Here is an 18913-nt window from a genome sequence, read left to right as displayed (position 1 = left end):
CTGGACCTAACGGTCAGGGGTCCCTTTACCTTTACCTTACATGACATGTACAAATGGTTTTCCAACATTTTCTTCTTTCATTATGCTTCCACCACCCCCTTTATTTTTATTCAACGCTCCCCAATTGCACCCAAGGCTACTACCACCCCCCCTGGATCGTTCCAGCACCCCACAGGGAGCAGTATCGCCTACTTTGAGAAAAACTGCTGCTGGCCCTTCTTGGCTTCTGTTTCTTGGTCATACGAGAACACCAGGGGTGGACCTTTAGATGATAAACTGACAGGGTGACCAAATCAACCAGAAGCATGCATAGCCAGTCTGATTTAACTTCCATTTTTATTCGCACATCTGGAGGGAAATACTCCTTTTAACTTAGAGGGAACCCCTTTCAGAAGACAATAAAATAAATGCGGCAACGGCGTAAGCATGCACAGATTTTCATTCAGTAACACTGGCATCAAATGAAGTATGGGCACGATCCAATCCTGATACTGGGCAGCATGGGCGTTCGTACCTGCATGCTAGGCACTTTACACCAAACCATTCAAGGTTAGTGGACTAACGTCGAACAAATTAAGGCCAGGGATCTGGCGAGTGGGGCGGAAGAATCTGGCTGCACTGACTAATAGTGAGCCCAGATGCATTGATATCAATTATCAGTTTGCACCTGTCTGGGGCTAGTGAGGCTAGATGTCCTGCTGCAGGCATTTTCCCTAGTGTGCCGTGGCGGAGGGTGTCTTCATGGTGCCCAGGGCATGTGGGCATGACCCAACCCTTGCTGCCGACACAACTCCCAGTGTTCAGTTTGGTTTCCTGCAAGGCTACCTCTCTGCATTCATCATTGCCTACACACTGAAATCGCACCCCAACTTTTTGCCAATGCAGTTGGTTTTCTCAATGCTGCTTTCTTGCGCTCTTCAAGTGAGCTCATTTTTTGAGATCCGGTGGCAGGCGACGGACAGACCATTCCCCCCTGCTAAGTCTTCTCGTTCATATTATTAGCTTTGCCACGAATAAAGGCGAATGTTCTTACATTAATCCTAAACTACTCCATGCCACTTTGAAAGTAGCTGCAGCCAGCGGCAGTTGCAGCTCTTCCTTTATAATTTCTATACAAGAATACATTACAACTTGCATATATATATATGGTTTTATATAATTATTTACCCCCCTTGGTTATGTACATTTTAAATAAGGCAGCAGGTTAAATAACAGACACAATTAGTTTTGATAGCAACATGTTCCGCAGCATGAATTAATCGATGGACGCCATCAGCTTTCTAGGATTGTCTCTGGAAGGAGAGTTCAAGTCAGTCTCGGACAGACCCACACTCCGAAGGCAGCCCTTCTGACCTCCTCCACTCCGCAAGGCGCTTCTTGAACCATTTCTGGGGAAACAAAAGAGACATGGCAGGATGAAAACAGAGAAACTGAGCTGGCACAATAAATGTAGATCTAGCATATAGTAATTTCACTGAGGGTGAGCTGCTGGGAGTGCAGAATGCACAGGAAGAAGAATGCGGAGTCAGGGATGGTCTAGTTCAGGGTTTCCCAAACTGTTCTTCAACTACAGTTCCCATCATCCTTAGCTAGGAGGACCAGTGGTCAGGGATGATGGGAATTGTAGTCCAAAAACAGCTGGAGACCCAACTTTGGGAAACACTGGTCTAGATACACAGCAGAATGTGATGGCAGATCCGGTGGGGGGGGAATGGGACATTGAGTGGACTGTACCACTTCCACTTCATACTGCAGGGGGGTATTATATATTTTAGAATGTCCCATTTTTGGGGGGGGGGGAAGGTCCTGCAGGTGAGGAAATTCACACATCAGGGAGAAAGGTTGCCGCACAATCCACTTCCTGCTAGCTTTCTACATGCAGAGAGGGTCCTCATTCCAGAAAATATGGTCCTCCACTTGCAGCTTGAAGTGGTACAGTCCATTCTAGAACTGCAAGACTCCACCACTCCATTCCTACTTCCTTCTGCTGTATTGTAGATTAGGAGCCAAATCTAAACTACATTGCACCTGTGCCTTAAAAATTACACTTACAAATTGCAATTCTCGCTCCTCAGCAAAAGCTGTTATGGGAGCGGGATAATCTAGATTGGGACTACAATGCGTCAGCGAGAGAGTTTAATCCTTCCTCTCTGTGCTATTTTCCTCTCGTCTGTTATTTGCTGCAAATCGGGCTGTCAAAGGTAGAAGGGAACATTGCTCAATATTTATGAATTTCTGTCCCGTGCGGCTGCAGGCTGTTGTTTTTGGACAATAAATATAATCAGACTAAATAGGAAGCAGTGACTTATTTAGACCATGGAGGAAACAAGACATTCTCAGGAAAGGAAAAAGAGCAGAACCAGAATAGCAGACTAGGGGCTGCTATCTCAAAACCCATATTGTGTATACTTTAGATTTTCATACATTTTATACTGCAATGGTTTGGGGGAAAACAAACCTTGAGTTTCAGTGCTGAAAAGCCTAATTTGGGCTTCAGCTGACTGACGTAGATCTGAAATATGTGGCTCAAGGGAAGGCAGTCTCACCTCAGGCCTGACCTGAGCCAGCGAGAGACCTAGAGATTCTGCTCATCACAATGGGGATCTCATGTTTGTATCAGGTTTCCCACTCACAATCCTGGCCAATTTGCTCTCTTATTGCTTGGAATCATGACAGTGATGAAGCAACCCCAACTCCTTGTTAATGGCAGGTGCCGTTGGCATTAGAAGTACGAAATTCACCACATGGTGGGCAGGATAAACCACTAGCAACATGGTTGAAGGTACCCCAGAGAGGTACTGAAACCCTGTTAGGCCAGAGCTGTGTCACTTGATTGCTCAAAAAGTTGATGATTCATAGCTGAATGAATGGTCCCTAATGGAATGAAAACCACTGAGGGCCAGATTAGATTCACCTTTAAAAAAATAATTAAAAATCACATGCCTATCTTGTTCATTAATAGGCTTGTTGGGGTGGAAGTCTAATTTTAATTAGAGACAGGGGTTGGATCTTCCCGCCAAACCTGCTTTTCCTTCTTTCAATCCATCACTACAGACACATCATGCTGGGAGGAAAAGCACAATCGGAGAAGTAAGGAGAAGGTTTTTCTATTTATTGTGATTCAGCAACCATGGCTGGCCCTGTCACATCCCCACCCACCCACCCACATTCACCACTTCTAGTTTGGCCCTGAGGTAATGTGAGGTGGGGACATAGAGGCCCTGTCCGTGGTTCTGCTGACCAGTTCACATGCCCAAGTCACCACTTGCTGTTGCAAACGTTGAGAAAGTCAAACATCTTTCTTGGGAGAGAATCATAGAATTGTAGAGTTGGGAGGGACCCTGAGGATTATCTAGGTAAAGGTAAAGGGTAAAGGGACGCCTGACCGTTAGGTCCAGTTGCAGACAACTCTGGGGTTGCGGCGCTCATCTCGCTTTACTGGCCGAGGGAGCCGGCGTACAGCTTCCGGGTCCTGTGGCCAGCATGGCTAAGCCGCTTCTGGCGAACCAGAGCAGCGCACGGAAACGCTGTTTACCTTCCCGCTGGAGCGGTACCTATTTATCTACTTGCACTGCGTGCTTTCGAATTGCTAGGTTGGCAGGAGCAGGGACCGAGCAACGGGAGCTCACCCTGTCATGGGGATTCGAACCACCGACCTTCTGATCCGCAAGCCCTAGCTCTGTGGTTTAACCCACAGCGCCACTCACGATCTTGAGGATCATCTAGTCCAGAGCTTTTCAAACTTTTCATGTTGGTGACACACTTTTTGGACACATATCATTTCATGACACATTAATTCAGTTTCAATAGCAAACCGGAGGTTAAACTAACCCCTTTCCAGCCCCAGGAGCATTCGCACAAAACACCTACACACTGCAGCTGACACACTAACGTGTCGCCACACACACTTTGGAAAACTTTGATCTAGTCCAACGCCCTGCAATGCAGGAATATGCAGCTGTCCCATTTTTAATGGTATTTTTTAATGTTTGATGTTTTATTATGTGCTTATATGTGTTGGAAGCTGCCTGCCTGAGTGGCTGGGGCAACCCAGCCAGAATGGGCAAGGCATAAATAATAAAATTATTGTGATGATGATTATGATTATATGGAGATCAAACCTGCAACCTTGGCGTTATCAGCACCACACTCTAACCAACTGAGCTATCTCCAGCCAGTGGGAGGCTGTGGTTAGGAAGACACTTTGAAAGCACTGAGACCAAGGGAGAGGCTATGGATCCTGGGGTCAGAGCTGGCCTTTGCGTTCTGCGGCTCAGTCACTCACCAGAGTCTCTTCCTCAGACAGTCCTGCTTCAGCAGCTATGAGGCAAAGGGTGGCTGGGTCCGGGTGCTTGTTGACTTTGTTGAAGTTATACTCCAGAATCTCTATCTGTTCCTCTGTGGGGCTGGTTGCCGTTTCGGTGGACATCTTCTCTTGGCACAAGTTTGCTTGCAACAGGGAGCTGCGGAGAAAAGCATAGGGACAGCAGAGTCAAACCCTGCATGTAGTTAATTACCCAATCACCCTCTTTGGTGCAACTGAAACAATTTTTGAGGGGATGTTGCCTTACTGAGTTCTACTGTTGGTCCATCTAGTTCGCAATTGTCTACACTAGTGTTCTTCAATCTTTGGTCCCCCCAGACTTTGTTGGACTACAACTACCATCATCCTTGATCATCTGGGGACCCAATGTTGGAGAGCACTGGTCTACACTGACTGCCAGTGCCCTTTCATGGGTTCAGATAGGAGTCTTGCCTGCCAATGCCAGACAGGGAATCTGGGACCTTCTACATGCCAAGCCAGTCTACCACTGAGCTAAGACCCTTCTCAAAAATTGTCCAATCTTGCCATTCATCATTTAAACGTGAAATGCTGAATTTGTAATCTGCATGTACAATCGCCCTGTGTAAAATCCAAAGCACAGGTGCTTCACCGTTAATGACAACTTCAGCTCGTTTGTGGTGAAACTATCAACTGAGAAACAAGTAGCTCTGAAGGCTGGATTCTGCTCATGATTCGCAAGACCATTTTATTTGGCATTTCCCACTTTGTGTTTAGAATGAATGAAGAGATCAAGCTCCTTGCTGAGAGGACCTGGGCAGGCCAATCCGATGGTTTCTGCTCATAGCTGTCAACGTTTCCCTTTCTTTAAGGGAAATTCCCTTATACTGAATAGGATTCCTCGCAAGAAAAGGGAAAAGTTGACAGCTATGCTTCTGCTACACCAGCCGCTGCATGCTGCAGTTTAAGTCACCATCCTCTGTACACCTTGACAGCAAAATACAAAGCACGGGAAGAGTTGTGGTGTTGATGCAGTGCAGCCACACCGACAACTATTCCTGCAGAATCTCTGGAAGTTCCTTCAAGTCACTCGCCACCCACACAACATGCCCAATGCATAGCACAAAAGCAACACGTGGCAACGACCAGGCGTCACCATGACGTCAATGCACCCAAAGGCCTGCTCCTTCATATATTGTGTGCATTTGTACAGAAAGACATCTCGCGAGCGCACGCACAAGCACTCGGACATCCCATTCTGTCCCTGTCAAGGTCATCCACTTTTTTTTTCTTTCTTGGATACCCCATAAGGGAAAAGGGCATATTTTTATTTACAACACCTGCAATGCTGGTCTTGTCACCAGATTACAGGCAGGGCAGAGGGCCTGATCCACCACATGGGCCCAGAAAACCCTCTTTTTTTGGGGGGGAGAAGCCAATTATTTATTTATTTTTTTAATATTTTTTTATTAAGGATTTTCTTGTTTTACAGAAGTGTAGTGCCTCGTATTTTTCTTCTTCTTCCATGTAACATTTTTACAAATCCGTTTCATTTGTTGAGGCATTAGGGGGAGAAGAAAAAAGAAAGAAAAAAGAAAGGGGGGATGGAGAGAGGGAAGATGGATGGGGGTGGGGTCGGGTGGCGGTGTTTCTATTATGTTTAATGTATGTAGAGTTTGGTGTCAGCGTTGCTCGTGTTGTTCACTTGTGTTCCTTTGCTGGTAGGTCACCCACTTTTTGAGGTGGTGCTAAAGCGAGACGGAATACCCGGAATTGGCTGTTCTGTTTATAAATAGCGTGTTGGTTTTATGCATCTGAAACCGAACCCATTTCCTCATTTCCCAAAAAAAGACTCCTGAATTAGGAATGGGTAACTCAGTAAATAATTCAGCAGGCAAGGAAAGAATTATATTGTTAGGGCTGCTGTGGCTCATGATTCCCTAATGGACTGCAATTTCTCCTGCTTGGTGGCCGGTGTGGTTTTCCCCCCAGTTTTAGAAATTTAAATGTGTAGGACTTAACAGCATATTATTCACAAGAACTTTCAACACAGTCTTTAAAAAAGAAAAAAGAAAGAACAGAAGAACAGCCTCAGCGGGGGGAAATTTGGAGCTGAGAAGCAGCTCCAAAAGTTTAGGGGGGTGATGTTTAACCTATAGCTTTGCCACCCCCAAATCACCTTCCTAGCTGCTGTTCAGAACTGATATTTGACCTTATTTTGACTTCAGCAACTGGAAGAAAAAACATCACTGGAGGTAATTGAGAGTGGAGAATCTAGTAGGCAAACTTTGGCCTTTCATATAGGACTTCTTCCAGGGTTGTAGCTACAAGGTGGAGGGAGGGTCTAGCCAGGGTTTTTGCCCCAGGTGAAGCCTCCAGAGCGGTGTCATTAAGGCTGTGTGTGTGTGTGAGAGAGAGAGAGTGAATGTGCATGGGGGCGCTAAATTGGGTCTTTGACCTGGGTGAAATAAAGCCTACTTTTGCCACTGCTTCTTCAGGGATGACTACCAGGGACGACTGAGATCTATACCATGCATTTAAAGCACATCCAACACACATTTAAAACACGTAACTTCCCCCAAAGAATCATGAGAACTCTGGTTTTCCCCTCACAGAGCTACAATTCCCAGCATCCTCAACAAGCCACAGTTCCCAGGATTCCTTGGGAGACGTCATGTGCTTTAAATGTATGTTGGATGTGCTTTAAACATATGGTTAGATCTGCCCACAGAAATACACAAATTCATGGAGGAAAAATGCTATCAGCGACTCCAGGATCAGAGGCAGCATGTTGTTCTTGCCTGCCTAGAACATCCTTAGAGTTCTGGTTTACTCAGTCCCTAGTACCAATTTTCAATATCAAACTGCTCTGTGCTGGCATTATTTGGAAACACAGTAAAATTGCAAAAATGTAGTAAAACTGGTACTGACTCTCACTCATTCTCCCCAGGCTTTTCAGCTGTTCCTTCCCACCTTTAGAGGTTTCAGCCACAACCCTTGAAAGTTTTGAAAAAAAGCAGGGAAGCAGTTTTGGGGATGTTGGTGCAGACACTGGTATCAGCATTTCAGAAGCAGCAAAACTGAGACGCAGAATGGCAAAGAAACTTCACCAAGGTTAACAGAGAAGCACAAAGCCACAGAAGGAAATTGATTACATCTCCTGTCTCCAGATCTATCTAAACCACCGGACGTGATGCTCTTTGGTAATATTTAAGCCTCTGCAGAGAGATCCAAAAATAACACCAAGATATCCTTTGTATCCTTTGAAAGTGATTTTTTTTTACCATTATATGACTTTGATGCTGTTGATGGATCTTCTTTGAAGTAAACACAACAAAGAGCCTTGAAGATTAATGAACTGTTGCACAAACTTTGGTGGACTAATGTCCACTTCGTCAGATGCGTGAAGGTTAATCCTGAGCATGCATGTACAGTGGTACCTCGGGTTACATACGCTCTAGGTTACATACACTTCAGGTTACAGACTCCACTAATCCAGAAATAGTACCTCTGGTTTAGAACTTTGCTTCAGGATAAGAACAGAAATCGTGCTCTGGCGGTGCAGCAGCAGTGGGAGGCCCCATTAGCTAAAGTGGTGCTTCAGGTTAAGAACAGTTTCAGGTTAAGAATGGACCTCTGGAATGAATTAAGTACTTAACCCGAGGTACCACTGTACACATGTTCAGAAGGCACTGGAATCCCAAAAGTACAGACAGTCACCTCTTTCAGATGGCCTCCTTATTGAGCATTCATCAGGATTTGCACTCACAATGGTATTGGGGCAATCATCCGTGATCCTGCTTTTAATATTATTTGCACCTGCAAAAGTTTTGGGGAGCTCATACCGCTTCGTTTCCATTCAGTGCATATTGTGCACCTTTATTCGAAATCCTATAGCTTTTCATGCCACGAATGTCTGTGAGTCTCACTTCTTTTTTGCACCACAGGCCTTCCAGATAGCAATAATGTGGTAACAATGGAGAAGCATATGTATAAAAGAGGGTCAGAGAAAGGTTTCCAAGGAGATAGGAAATGCTACAACCCATGTTCTGTCATTGCCCATCCTGCTAGTTGAACAAAAGGGATAAAGCAGCAAAGCATAAAAATCCTGCAACCCTATACCAGACCTGTAAAAGGGATGGCAAAAACGGACAGCAACAAAACCAGCAAGACTTGCACACTAAAGCTTCTCCTCCTCCCAGAGGGGAGGAGTTGTGAGCAGGAGCCGATCCCCGCATCACGCAGGGGGCGTTCTGCCCCCTGCCCTCTCATCATCGCTGGCGCGCCACACCTCCCAGTTGGGCACCCAATCGGGTGACACCGCGGGGGCGTGGTTTAGCCGCTCAAATGTGGCCGTGCCAGCTCTCCCCACCATTGCGCTACTGATTTTCACGAGTCACCCACCCACCACTCCCTTTAGTGCATAGCTTCTCGCTTGACCTTGCTATGGACCCATGGTTGGTCGCCCTGGTTGCCCAGGGGGCCCGGTAGGAGTTTTTTTTCCAATTGGCGAGTTGGCACTGGCCTCTTGGTTTTTTTCCGCCTACCTCGTAGCAATCGTCACAACTTTCTTGGTATTTGGTGGTTAGGCATTGGAATGTGTTGTTGGTGTATGGAAGGGCAAGGTGTGGCCATCGCCTACCCCTTCACTTTTGGGTATTCCGTTAAAGGAATCCGGCGGTCGTGGATCCTGTCCGATGCCCTGTGTGGCGGGGGGCCATGGCACGACCCCCGGTGACATTAGGGGAGAGCTTGTAGTTGTATTTGCATCAACAGGCTCCCCCTACTGGTGGTTAACCCCTTGTCAGACTCACCCCTCTCTGAGTGGGTGGAGTCAAATTTGGAGTTGTCCAGTGCCTAAGCCAATACCTTCTCACATGCTGTAATCAATAAAGTTGTGGCCTTTTCTTGCCCATTAACCTAATATACTGTGTCCACGTGTCTTTATTATTCTCAAGCGGGGGACGGGTCCTCGAATCACAAACCTCCTGCCTTGAAACACCCTAATAACACCCTAACAAAATGCACAGTCAGCTGATCTGTGCTCATGGGGAAAGACTGGAGTTGCTCCTCATATCCAAATTCAAGTCCTTGTGGGTGTGGACTACTCTGGTCTAATGTGAAGCGGAGGAAATTGGATAATGCTAACTAATGCTCCAAGGTGGATCAGCCCAGTGTTTCTAGGGAGACTTAATCCTGCACACGAGCAGATTGGCACATCCAGTTTGGCTGGCAGCAAAGGCTCATGTCAGTAAATTGTGACACCCCCACCACAACGCGTTCCATAAATAGAACCTGCAAGAACCAATTCGGAAGTCAGTGAAGCAAAGAACTCTGTAGGCAGGAAGCCTGTTGAAAGAGGAATATCTTAGACAGCCTTCATGCTACTAAGTTGTTTACGCTTAAACTGCAGGTTTGTTTATTTTATGAAGATGGCATCATCTGTGTGGGTCTGATAATTATCAGGAGCAAAGTAGGAGTTAGTAGGGAAAATTAACCCTTTCCTCCCCATCTTGTGGTCCCAAGGGGCTGCCCTCCTCTGAGCTGCTACTTGCATTAAGAAGAAACCCCCCCTTCTGGGGATTTTCAAAGCAAATACCAGCTTCAGCAGAGGGATCTTCCTCAGGTCTGCGGCAGGATTAATTTTCCAGCCCATGCCTGCTGCAGTCCAGATAATTATTAGCACCACAGCTGATGCTATTTGCATTTTTTAAAAAGCCACACACAACTGCACCTTACATGCAAAGAGCTACTTAATGCCTAATTTTGTTTTCCCCTCAAGCCGTAAGCTACCGTGCTGACAGAGTGCTTAGCAAACTCGCATTTTAAAATACGAAATCCGTGTTTTGCCTAACAAATGCGAACGGGAATGTTGAGGACTGTAGGAAACACATGCAAGCTTGGTGATGCCCCCTTCATTTCTGTCTGAATAACCTTTACTGAAATACAGCTTTATATAACTCCTGCATTCGCCCCAACGATCATTAGCTACCTGCTAACAGCAACTGGCTGACCTGGCACTTCCAAGGATGGAGCATTAGAGCACACTGGGCTCATTCACCAAAGGTTGTTTTGGGATTGTTCTGTCCCCAATTTGAATAGAAACTTAATCCCGGACCAGCCTGTCTTCCAGGAAGCACAGCTTTGTTGCTCTCTCTTCCCTGCCCTTGTCGACATTGGGCTCACTCAGCAACCCTTTGGCAGCTCTTGGGTCCCGAGGAGAGAATAGCTGAGCTCAGCCCCCCTGCTAAAAGCTCGAGTAGGCCAAGGTTGGCTCTGCATATTAATTCGCCGAGCGGTGCCAGCAAAGAGCCGTGGCAATGTGTCAAGCGCCACAGTGTCTTTTTCCAGTGAAACCAAATCAGCGAGAATAGGTTGGAGAGTTAGGGCTCTTCCGGACAATTCTGTTTATCGTGCACTCATGATTATTTCATACCCCTCAACTGCCCCAATTAAATCGGGACATCCTGGTTTGGGGCACCATGCATAGTGCACAAAAACACGCAGGATCGCGAATCATGTGACTCGCATGGGAGCGGGGCCAGGAAGACACGAGTCCTGGTTTTTGGCATCAACATGTTGGAGGGGGTGCTATTAGTGCTCATGATATATTATTGGGGTGGTTATACATGATCCCACTTTCAATGTCCGTTTGAACATACTGAGTCATTTCCAACCCAAGAGTTCAGTGCATCATCATTTATTGGTCATTTATTGGTTTTTAATGGTCTTATATTGGCCTGTGTGTGGTCTATCGTCTTGCTGTATTTTTAGGGAAAGTGTGGTCTGTAAACATTTAAATAAATAATTTATACGGATCTTTTTATTGACTTTGTTGACATTTTGAGCACTGCATACTGCCTTGTTGCATTTTTAGAAAAAGTGTGAGCTATACATATTTTAAATAAATACATAAATAAATTTATAATGCCTGAATGGGGATGAAACTAATATAGAGATTTACCGTATTTTTCGTTCTATAACACGCACCCGACCATAACACGCACATAGTTTTTAGAGGAGGAAAATCCTTAGGCATGCCACCCATAGGCATTCCCTCCATAACACGCACAGACATTTCCCCTTACTTTTTAGGAGGAAAAAAGTGAGTGTTATGGTGCAAAAAATACGGTATGTGGAATGTCAATTGGCAGAGGGTTGGTGGGGTGGGGGGGTTATGGTCTGGCTCCTCTCTCTTTATTTTTATTTAATTTCTTTCATTTCTATACTACCCAATAACCAAAGTTTTCTGGACTGTTTAAACTAAAAATATTTAAATCATGATGCACAATGCACACGACATCTGAGATAGAGCACAGTATAGAGTCAAAACGTACAACAGAAGAGACAGCTGTGCAAATGATCTCAAATGCACTTTGTGAAAGGCCTGAAAGGACAATATGAAAGGGCTTCACCTGGCGCTGACAATACTACAATGTGGGCCTTAGGAGAGCCTCCCTGGAGATGGTTTTCCACAACTGAGGCACCACCCCTGAAAAAGCCCTATTCCCATTAGTCATCTGTCACCCCTCATTACATAGGTATAGCTGGAGAAGGGCCTCTGAAGATGACCTTACGGTCCAGAAAGGTGTGGCTGTGCGTATCCTCCAGGTCGCTTGGCCTCAAGCCACTTCTAGCTTTAAAAGTAAACATGAGAATTTTGAACTGGGTCTCCTGGAAACAGTCTGGTAGCCAGTTCTGACAGCATAGTGCCAGAATAATCTATATTGGCCAGTCCCAGTGAACTGCGTGGTGGCGCTATTTTGGACTAACACAGGTTCCTGTGCCCTTTTGAAAGGCAGCTCCATGTAGTGGCCTAGCATGGGTTGCCAGGGCCCAGGGCCATGCAGTGGTGTGGGAAATGGACAGAGTACATATGCGCCTAGCAGCACCCGCCTCACCCAGGATGAAATGTTGGCAGGTATGATGGAGTCATGAGGCCCCAGAGCCAGGGAGATAAGTAACTATACAACCTTCAGAAGACATCTGAAGGCAGCCCAGTATAGGGAAGGTTTTTTTAAAAAATGTTTGATGTTTTATTATGTTTTTATGCATGTTGGAAGCTGCCCAGAGTGGCTGGGCAACCCAGTCAGATGGGCGGGGTATAAATAGTAAAATTATTATCATTATTATTATGGAATAAAGGTAAAGGGACCCCTGACCATTAGGTCCAGTTGTGACCGACTCTAGGGTTGCGGCGCTCATCTCGCTTTACTTGCCGAGGGAGCCGGCATACAGCTTCCGGGTCATGTGGCCAGCATGACTAAGCCACTTCTGGCAAACCAGAGCAGCGCACGGAAATGCCGTTTACCTTCCCGCTGGAGTGGTGCCTATTTATCTACTTGCACATTGACATGCTTTTGAACTGCTAGTTGGCAGGAGCTGGGACCGAGCAACGGGAACTCACCCTGTCATAGGGATTCAAACCGCCGACCTTCTGATCGGCAAGTCCTAGGCTCTGTGGTTTAACCCACAGCGCCACCCGCGTCCCGATACTATGGAATAGGACATACCTATTTTTATCAGAGAAATGTTGGAGGGTATGGTACATGTGTGTGCACCAACTCCAACACACCCACACCCACACCCCAACTGGATGTTTAGTCTGGCTGTGCATCTTCCACAGCTGGCTGCTGGCCCAAACAGTAAAATTCTGGTCAGGCCAGTAAAATCCCTAAGCAAGTGGCACTTCTTAATTGGCAGTTGAGTTGCCAACACAGCCTGAGCTAGCCCTGCAAGCAGCAGGAAGCCATTCTCATCAGGCCCGGGTTGTTTCCAATGTAAGTCCTACTCAGACCAGACACATTGAAATTAATAGATAAGGCTCTCTTAGCTCCATCCTTTTCAGTAGCTGAACCCTGAGTAGAGGTGAGCTGGAGACAGTCATCTGTGGGCAGAGAGCAACTAATGTCTTAAGATGTTGCTCAGGCGATACCTTGGCAAACATGTCTCCATCCCATGTTTCCTAAGATATTGCAGGGGTGGAGGCTGCAAGAGGGTTGGGAAAGTGGGAGGAAGGAAGATCTGGCCACTGGGATGCCTGCCAATCCTCCTCTGCAAATGCCATTGCCTGTGGTTGTCCACCCCTCTCCCCAGGCAGATCACGTCCATGTTTGGAGTCTAGTTGGGGTAGATGTTTGAAGGAAGATAACTGTCCGTCTAGTCAAAGCTATGGTTTTCCCAGTAGTGATATATGGAAGTGAGAGCTGGACCATAAAGAAGGTTGATCACCGAATAATTGATGCTTTTGAATTATGGTGCTGGAGGAGACTCTTGAGAGTCCCATGGACTGCAAGAAGATCTAACCTATCCATTCTGAAGGAAATCAGCCCTGAATGCTCACTGGAAGGACAGATCCTGAAGCTGAGGCTCCAATACTTTGGCCACCTCATGAGAAGAGAGGACTCCCTGGAAAAGACCCTGATGTTGGGAAAGATGGAGGGCACAAGGAGAAGGGGACGACAGAGGACGAGATGGTTGGACAGTGTTCTCGAAGCTACCAGCATGAGTTTGACCAAACTGCGGGAGGCAGTGGAAGACAGGAGTGCCTGGCGTGCTCTGGTCCAGGGGGTCACGAAGAGTCGGACACGACTAAACAACTAAACAACAACAACAAGCTGCAGCAGGGGAGAACTGGCCTGTAGGGAAATATTAAAGCAGCCTTCTCTTACCCATTGTGCCAGTCCTTCAACTGCACCCCCATCCTCCACATTAGCATTACAAAAAAAAATAAAAATAAAAAATGGTAGGGAAACAAAGGGGTTCAACTTTCCACCAACATCCCCATCTGCCCTGAGCCACAACAGTACTATTAACAAGGAAATGGATTGATGTTACATGTCAGAAGCACACAACTCTTTTTGAAAAAAGATGGTTCTTTGACCCCACTTGATAATCTTGCAATGACAAGCTAGCACCAAGCAACCGCAACAAATGCTCTTCCTAAACACTCTGTGTGTGTGTGTGTGTGTGTGTGTGCTTTTTTGCAATTTAATCTTAACGATCTTCAGGAGCAGGCCTTCGAACCTTGCCAAGAACCTTGCCCCACCCCAACTGAAAGGTGAAAAAGCTTCCGGGAGCGTTAATATGACAGAGATTGGCACTTCTGAAACTGGGCACCTGGTGCATTCAGCTGAGTCCTCAAATGTCACCTTGGCCACCTGCCTCAGTGACCTGTCCCTGGAATTATTTTTGCTGAGGAACCTAGGGAACAGGTGCAAGAGCATCAAACAAATATCGCTTATCAAACAGCTTGTTTGAATAGCAGGTATTTGGCTGGCGGTTGTCTTCCAAGAACAAACAGCAGGCTTCTCATTCCGCCGGAAAGAGAAACCACTCTGTTAACATGCTCTTTTCTTCCTAGCTCTGTCATAATTTGACAAGTGTACACCTGAATAATGCATGTTTCTGGAGCCCTGCAGCGCTCAGCACAGCCTTTCAATGGTCCCTGGATCTTGCTGAAAGCCATTGCTCAAGTTGCTATTCTTAGCCTCTGTTTATTTCTCACTCCTTCCATCCTCCTCAGAACAAACTGTTGGCAAGCGCTATCCTCATGGAAAGGGCCATAGGCTATCTTTATAGGGAAACACATACATTCCATGGTTTTTTTACCAAACTAGAGTTTGCTGAGCTTACAAGGGACCACAGCAGAATGAACAAGGCGAAGAGGGGCTGCGTATACCCCGTGCATTTAAAGCACATGGTTTCTCCCAAAGAATTCTGGGAAGTGTAGTTTCCTCCCTCACAGAGCTTCAACCCTCAGCATCCTTAACAAACTACAGTTCCCAGAATTCTCTGGAGGACCTCATGTGCTTTAGATGTGCTTTAAATGTATGGCATGTATACAACCTGGAGTTTGGCAAACGATAAGCAAACCTTAACAGTCACAAAGCATTATTTCACACATGATTTTTCTATATACAATATGACCGCCTCTCGAGGATTTTGCATAGTTTGTTGACTTTTGATGGCTGGTGGTTACTAGCTGGTAAAATTTTCATCCATTAAAAAAATTGGAATCTCGTCAGTTGGAGAAAACAAGTCTGACTTTCGCGGCTGATTTGAAAGAAGCCGCTTTGCGGATACAAAGGGGAAACTTTTGCCTTTGAAGACACGCCAAACGCAAAAAGATCCTCATTGCCTGCTCCCCCTGGCTGAGCTGGTACATTGTAAATGAGCAGTTTCCTACATAAGGTACCATAAATGTCCAATGCACTTTTGCACAAGGCAAGATCGTGAAGCCGAAGCGAATACTTGCAAATATTTGGAGTCTGGTACACATGTGGGAAGTTACATTTTCAATTCAGTATTCAAATTGTCTTTTTGAAATGTAACATTTGCCTCTCCAAATCTGAGTACTTTGGACTTGTCGGCATCGTTTGGGTGTTCTGTCGCTGTCACATCATAAAACACTGTTTCACGCCAACTGTCCAACGCTATTAGATGCTAAAACCAACGACATGTCAAGAGGTACCGTAGAAATATTAAGGTAATCTTTATCAAGGCAACATGCTCATATCAGTACACCTATGAAAATGTCCACAAAAGTGAGCTGGCCATTATCTCTCCCCACCTCTGTTATTTGTTCCTTTTGACTCTTCCTTCCCTTTACTGTCAAAATGTAGATTGTAAATGCATCTTTCCTTTTCCTCTTCTGCTGTTGCTCTGCGAGTGGCACACACTCGGCAGTGCTTTATAAAACAGCATCCAGAAAACCTACAGCAGCAGCAGCAGCAAAGATGCAGGAAGAATGCTCTCTGTCTGCAGCATGTAGTTTGGAAGCAAATGACATTCCTCTCCTCCTGGATCTTCTTTCCTAAAGCTGCCCCGGCTTCGTTGCACATTCCTGACCCCTTTTTGCCTTCCACCAGAGAAGAAGCATCAATGTACCATTAACTTCAGCCTGGGCTCTCAGGTCAGATCAATGCGTTCTGCTCAGTTTTGCACTTACCTGGGGAAGGACCGGATCTTCTTTAAGCAGCCGAGATCCTCCAAGAATGTTTAAGTACCTGTGCAGGCGGTAACCTCAAACAGCTCCTTTCTGCATGTGTGTGAGTGTATGAATGAGAGAGGGAGTGTGTGACAGGCAGGTGTGTGTGTGTGTGTGTGTGTGTGTGTGTGTGTGACTTGAAAAACCTGCACCACAGGCAGACTGAAACTCAACAGCAGCTGCCTTAGCTGTTCAGCCGCTCTCGCTGCTGCAATTCAGGTTTGGCAGTCAGCTTGCTTATGCAGGAGTGTGTGTGTGTGTGTGTGTGTCCTCTCCAAATATATCTGCTAAACTCTTCTGCGTTGCAATTCCACCCCCCTCTTCCCATATAACAAAAGCAGGATTCCTTAGGAGCGGAGGAAAGCAGGAGCGAGAACAGAAGGGTGCGGGTTCTTGGCTTGTTTCTGCGGAGTGCGGCGGGTTATGGAGTGCAAGGGAAAGATGCTGCAGCCGGGCCAAGCAGCCCTCGCCCCCTCCGAGGAAGTCGTTTTCATGAGTTCTGCTGGACTTCTGCCACTGCGAGTGTCATCCTGCCAGTTGCCTAATTAACCTCAAGTTGTTTCCCTTTGGGGGATGGAATGTACGTATAGACCAAACAGAAAAGGGAGGCAGGTCTCTGTTGCAACTTCCAGCTCCTCCACAAAAGCCGTGCACTCAGTTTGGTGTGGGCACACCCTGGCATCTGAGCAGGGCACACCGGAACCGAGAGAGAGAGAGAGAGAGAGAGAGAATGTGCTGTGTGCATGTGCCCAGCGCATGAATGCTGGCACATGTTGCGCAGGGGGAAACATGTGCGAGGATGACTTACCTGCTTGGTACTCGGGAAATGTAGCTACATGTGGGATGAAAGGGCCACTCCCTCCACATCGCCATGGAAGATGCATGAAGTTCTACCCCAGAGTGTTAAATTCAATCTTGTCCAAATTTCCATTTCCCTTTTTATGTCTTCCCAATTTTTTTTATACTTATCTTCAAACAAATTTATATTTTTCATTGTTATTTGAATTCCTAAATACTTCACTTTAGGGAGCTGTGGTGAGAGGGAGCCCAGCATGGGGGCCGCAGAAGGCTGAGAAGGGGGCTGGGAGGAACACTGCAGACACACACTATAGCCAGGGGTCAGCAAACTTTTTCTGCAGGGGGCCGGTCCACTGTCCCTCAGACCATGTGGGGGGCCGGACTATATTTTGGAAAAAAATTAAAATGAATGAATTCCTTTGCCCCACAAATAACCCAGAGATGCATTTTAAATAAAAGCACACATTCTACTCATGTAAAAACATGCTGATTCCCGGACCATCTGCGGGCCAGATTGAGAAGGCGATTGGGCCTGATCCAGCCCCCGGGCCTTAGTTTTCCTACCCATGCACTATACCTTTAAAGCACAGTCAAAGCCTGCATAGCTCAGTTGGTTAGAACATGCTGCTGCTAATGTCAAGCTTGCAGGTTCAATCCCTGTATGGGACATTTTCCTGCATTGCAGGGGGTTGGACTAGATGACCCGCAGGGTCCCTTCCAACTCTACAGTGCTATGATTCTATGAAAGCATATCCCCCTGCTCAAAGGATTATGGGTACTGTAGTTTGCCCCTCACAGAGTTATCATTCCCAGAAACCCTTAACAAACTATAGTGCCCAGAATTCTTGGGGGGGGGGGAACATGCTTCGAGTGTGCTTTAAAGGTAACAGAATGCTTTTCAAAGAGCCATTGGAATCTGGAGTCTGGGAATCTGGAAAATGAATCTATTTTCTCCAGATTATATTTCCAGTAAGGGACGCGGGTGCCGCTGTGGGTTAAACCACAGAGCCTAGGACGTGCTGATGAGAAGGTTGGCGGTTCGAAACACCATGACAGGGTGAGCTCCTGTTGCTCGGTCCCTGCTCCTGCCAACCTAGCAGTTCGAAAGCACGTCAAAGTGCAAGTAGATAAATAGGTACCAGTCCGGCGGGAAGGTAAACGGCATTTCCGTGCGCTGCTCTGGTTTGCCGGAAGCGGCTTAGTCATGCTGGCCACATGACCCGGAAGCTGTACGCCGGCTCCCTCGGCCAATAAAGCGAGATGAGCGCCACAACCCCAGAGTCGGCCACTACTGGACCTAATGGTCAGGGGTACCTTTACGTTATATTTTCAGTAGGGTCATAGGAAGCTGCATTCTGCCATCTCTACCTCACAATCACTTACTGGTAGCATCTGTCCAGGATTCCTGATCCAAATTTTCCCCCATCTGCACCTGGGGACTGAACCTAAGACCTTTCATAGGCAATGTATGTGCCTCTCTGCCACTGAACTACAGCCCAGTTAAGGTTGGGCTGGATATTTATAATAGGCAGATCCATGGATCATTGTCAATGGCACAAAGCCCATAATGCTCTTGTATAAGTGAACAATTTGTGTTCTCAGTTCACCCTGACGCTGTCCAGCAGTCATAAGGAGAATATGGGTCCCTTCCTCCCCAGTTCTGCAGAAGTGAGAGTCACACCAACCCACATTCACCAGTTTTGGAAGCAGCTGCCCTCTGCCTTTGTCTCTCACTTCTCTGCCTTCCCAGTTAAGCTGCATCATGGCCCATAGTGTGCAGAGGGTGTCATCACCACTGCAGGCAGGCCTGAAGAGGAACACAAGAGGCTTCAGCAGGAAGCAGG

At 46.5% G+C, this 18913-nt stretch overlaps 1 protein-coding gene across 1 annotated transcript; it reads right to left on the bottom strand.

The window, feature by feature from the left end:
- Nucleotides 1-317: 317 nt before the first annotated feature.
- HOPX (HOP homeobox) lies at nucleotides 318-16888 on the bottom strand. Its single transcript, XM_053371153.1, has 3 exons — nucleotides 16233-16888; nucleotides 4286-4463; nucleotides 318-1388 (listed from the first exon to the last, which is right to left on the bottom strand). Exons 2-3 carry the CDS (start codon nucleotides 4427-4429, stop codon nucleotides 1311-1313), a joined length of 222 nt encoding a protein of 73 aa, XP_053227128.1. The 5' UTR covers nucleotides 4430-4463; nucleotides 16233-16888; the 3' UTR covers nucleotides 318-1310.
- Between the last annotated feature and the right edge of the window lie 2025 nt (nucleotides 16889-18913).

This window comes from Podarcis raffonei, chromosome 17, assembly GCF_027172205.1.
Source record: "Podarcis raffonei isolate rPodRaf1 chromosome 17, rPodRaf1.pri, whole genome shotgun sequence".
Classification (NCBI taxonomy): Eukaryota; Metazoa; Chordata; class Lepidosauria; order Squamata; family Lacertidae; genus Podarcis; species Podarcis raffonei.
The sequence above is the reverse complement of the archived record's forward strand: the minus strand, read 5'-3'. Positions and strand labels throughout refer to the sequence as shown.

Excerpts from the sequence above, each read along its gene's own strand:
- HOPX (XM_053371153.1), bottom strand. The coding sequence starts at position 4,429 with ATGTCCACCGAAACGGCAACCAGCCCCACAGAGGAACAGATAGAGATT. Across the intron at positions 1,389-4,285 it reads TGTCTGAGGAAGAGACTCTG|AAATGGTTCAAGAAGCGCCT; the intron begins GTGAGTGACTGA and ends TTGTTTCCCCAG.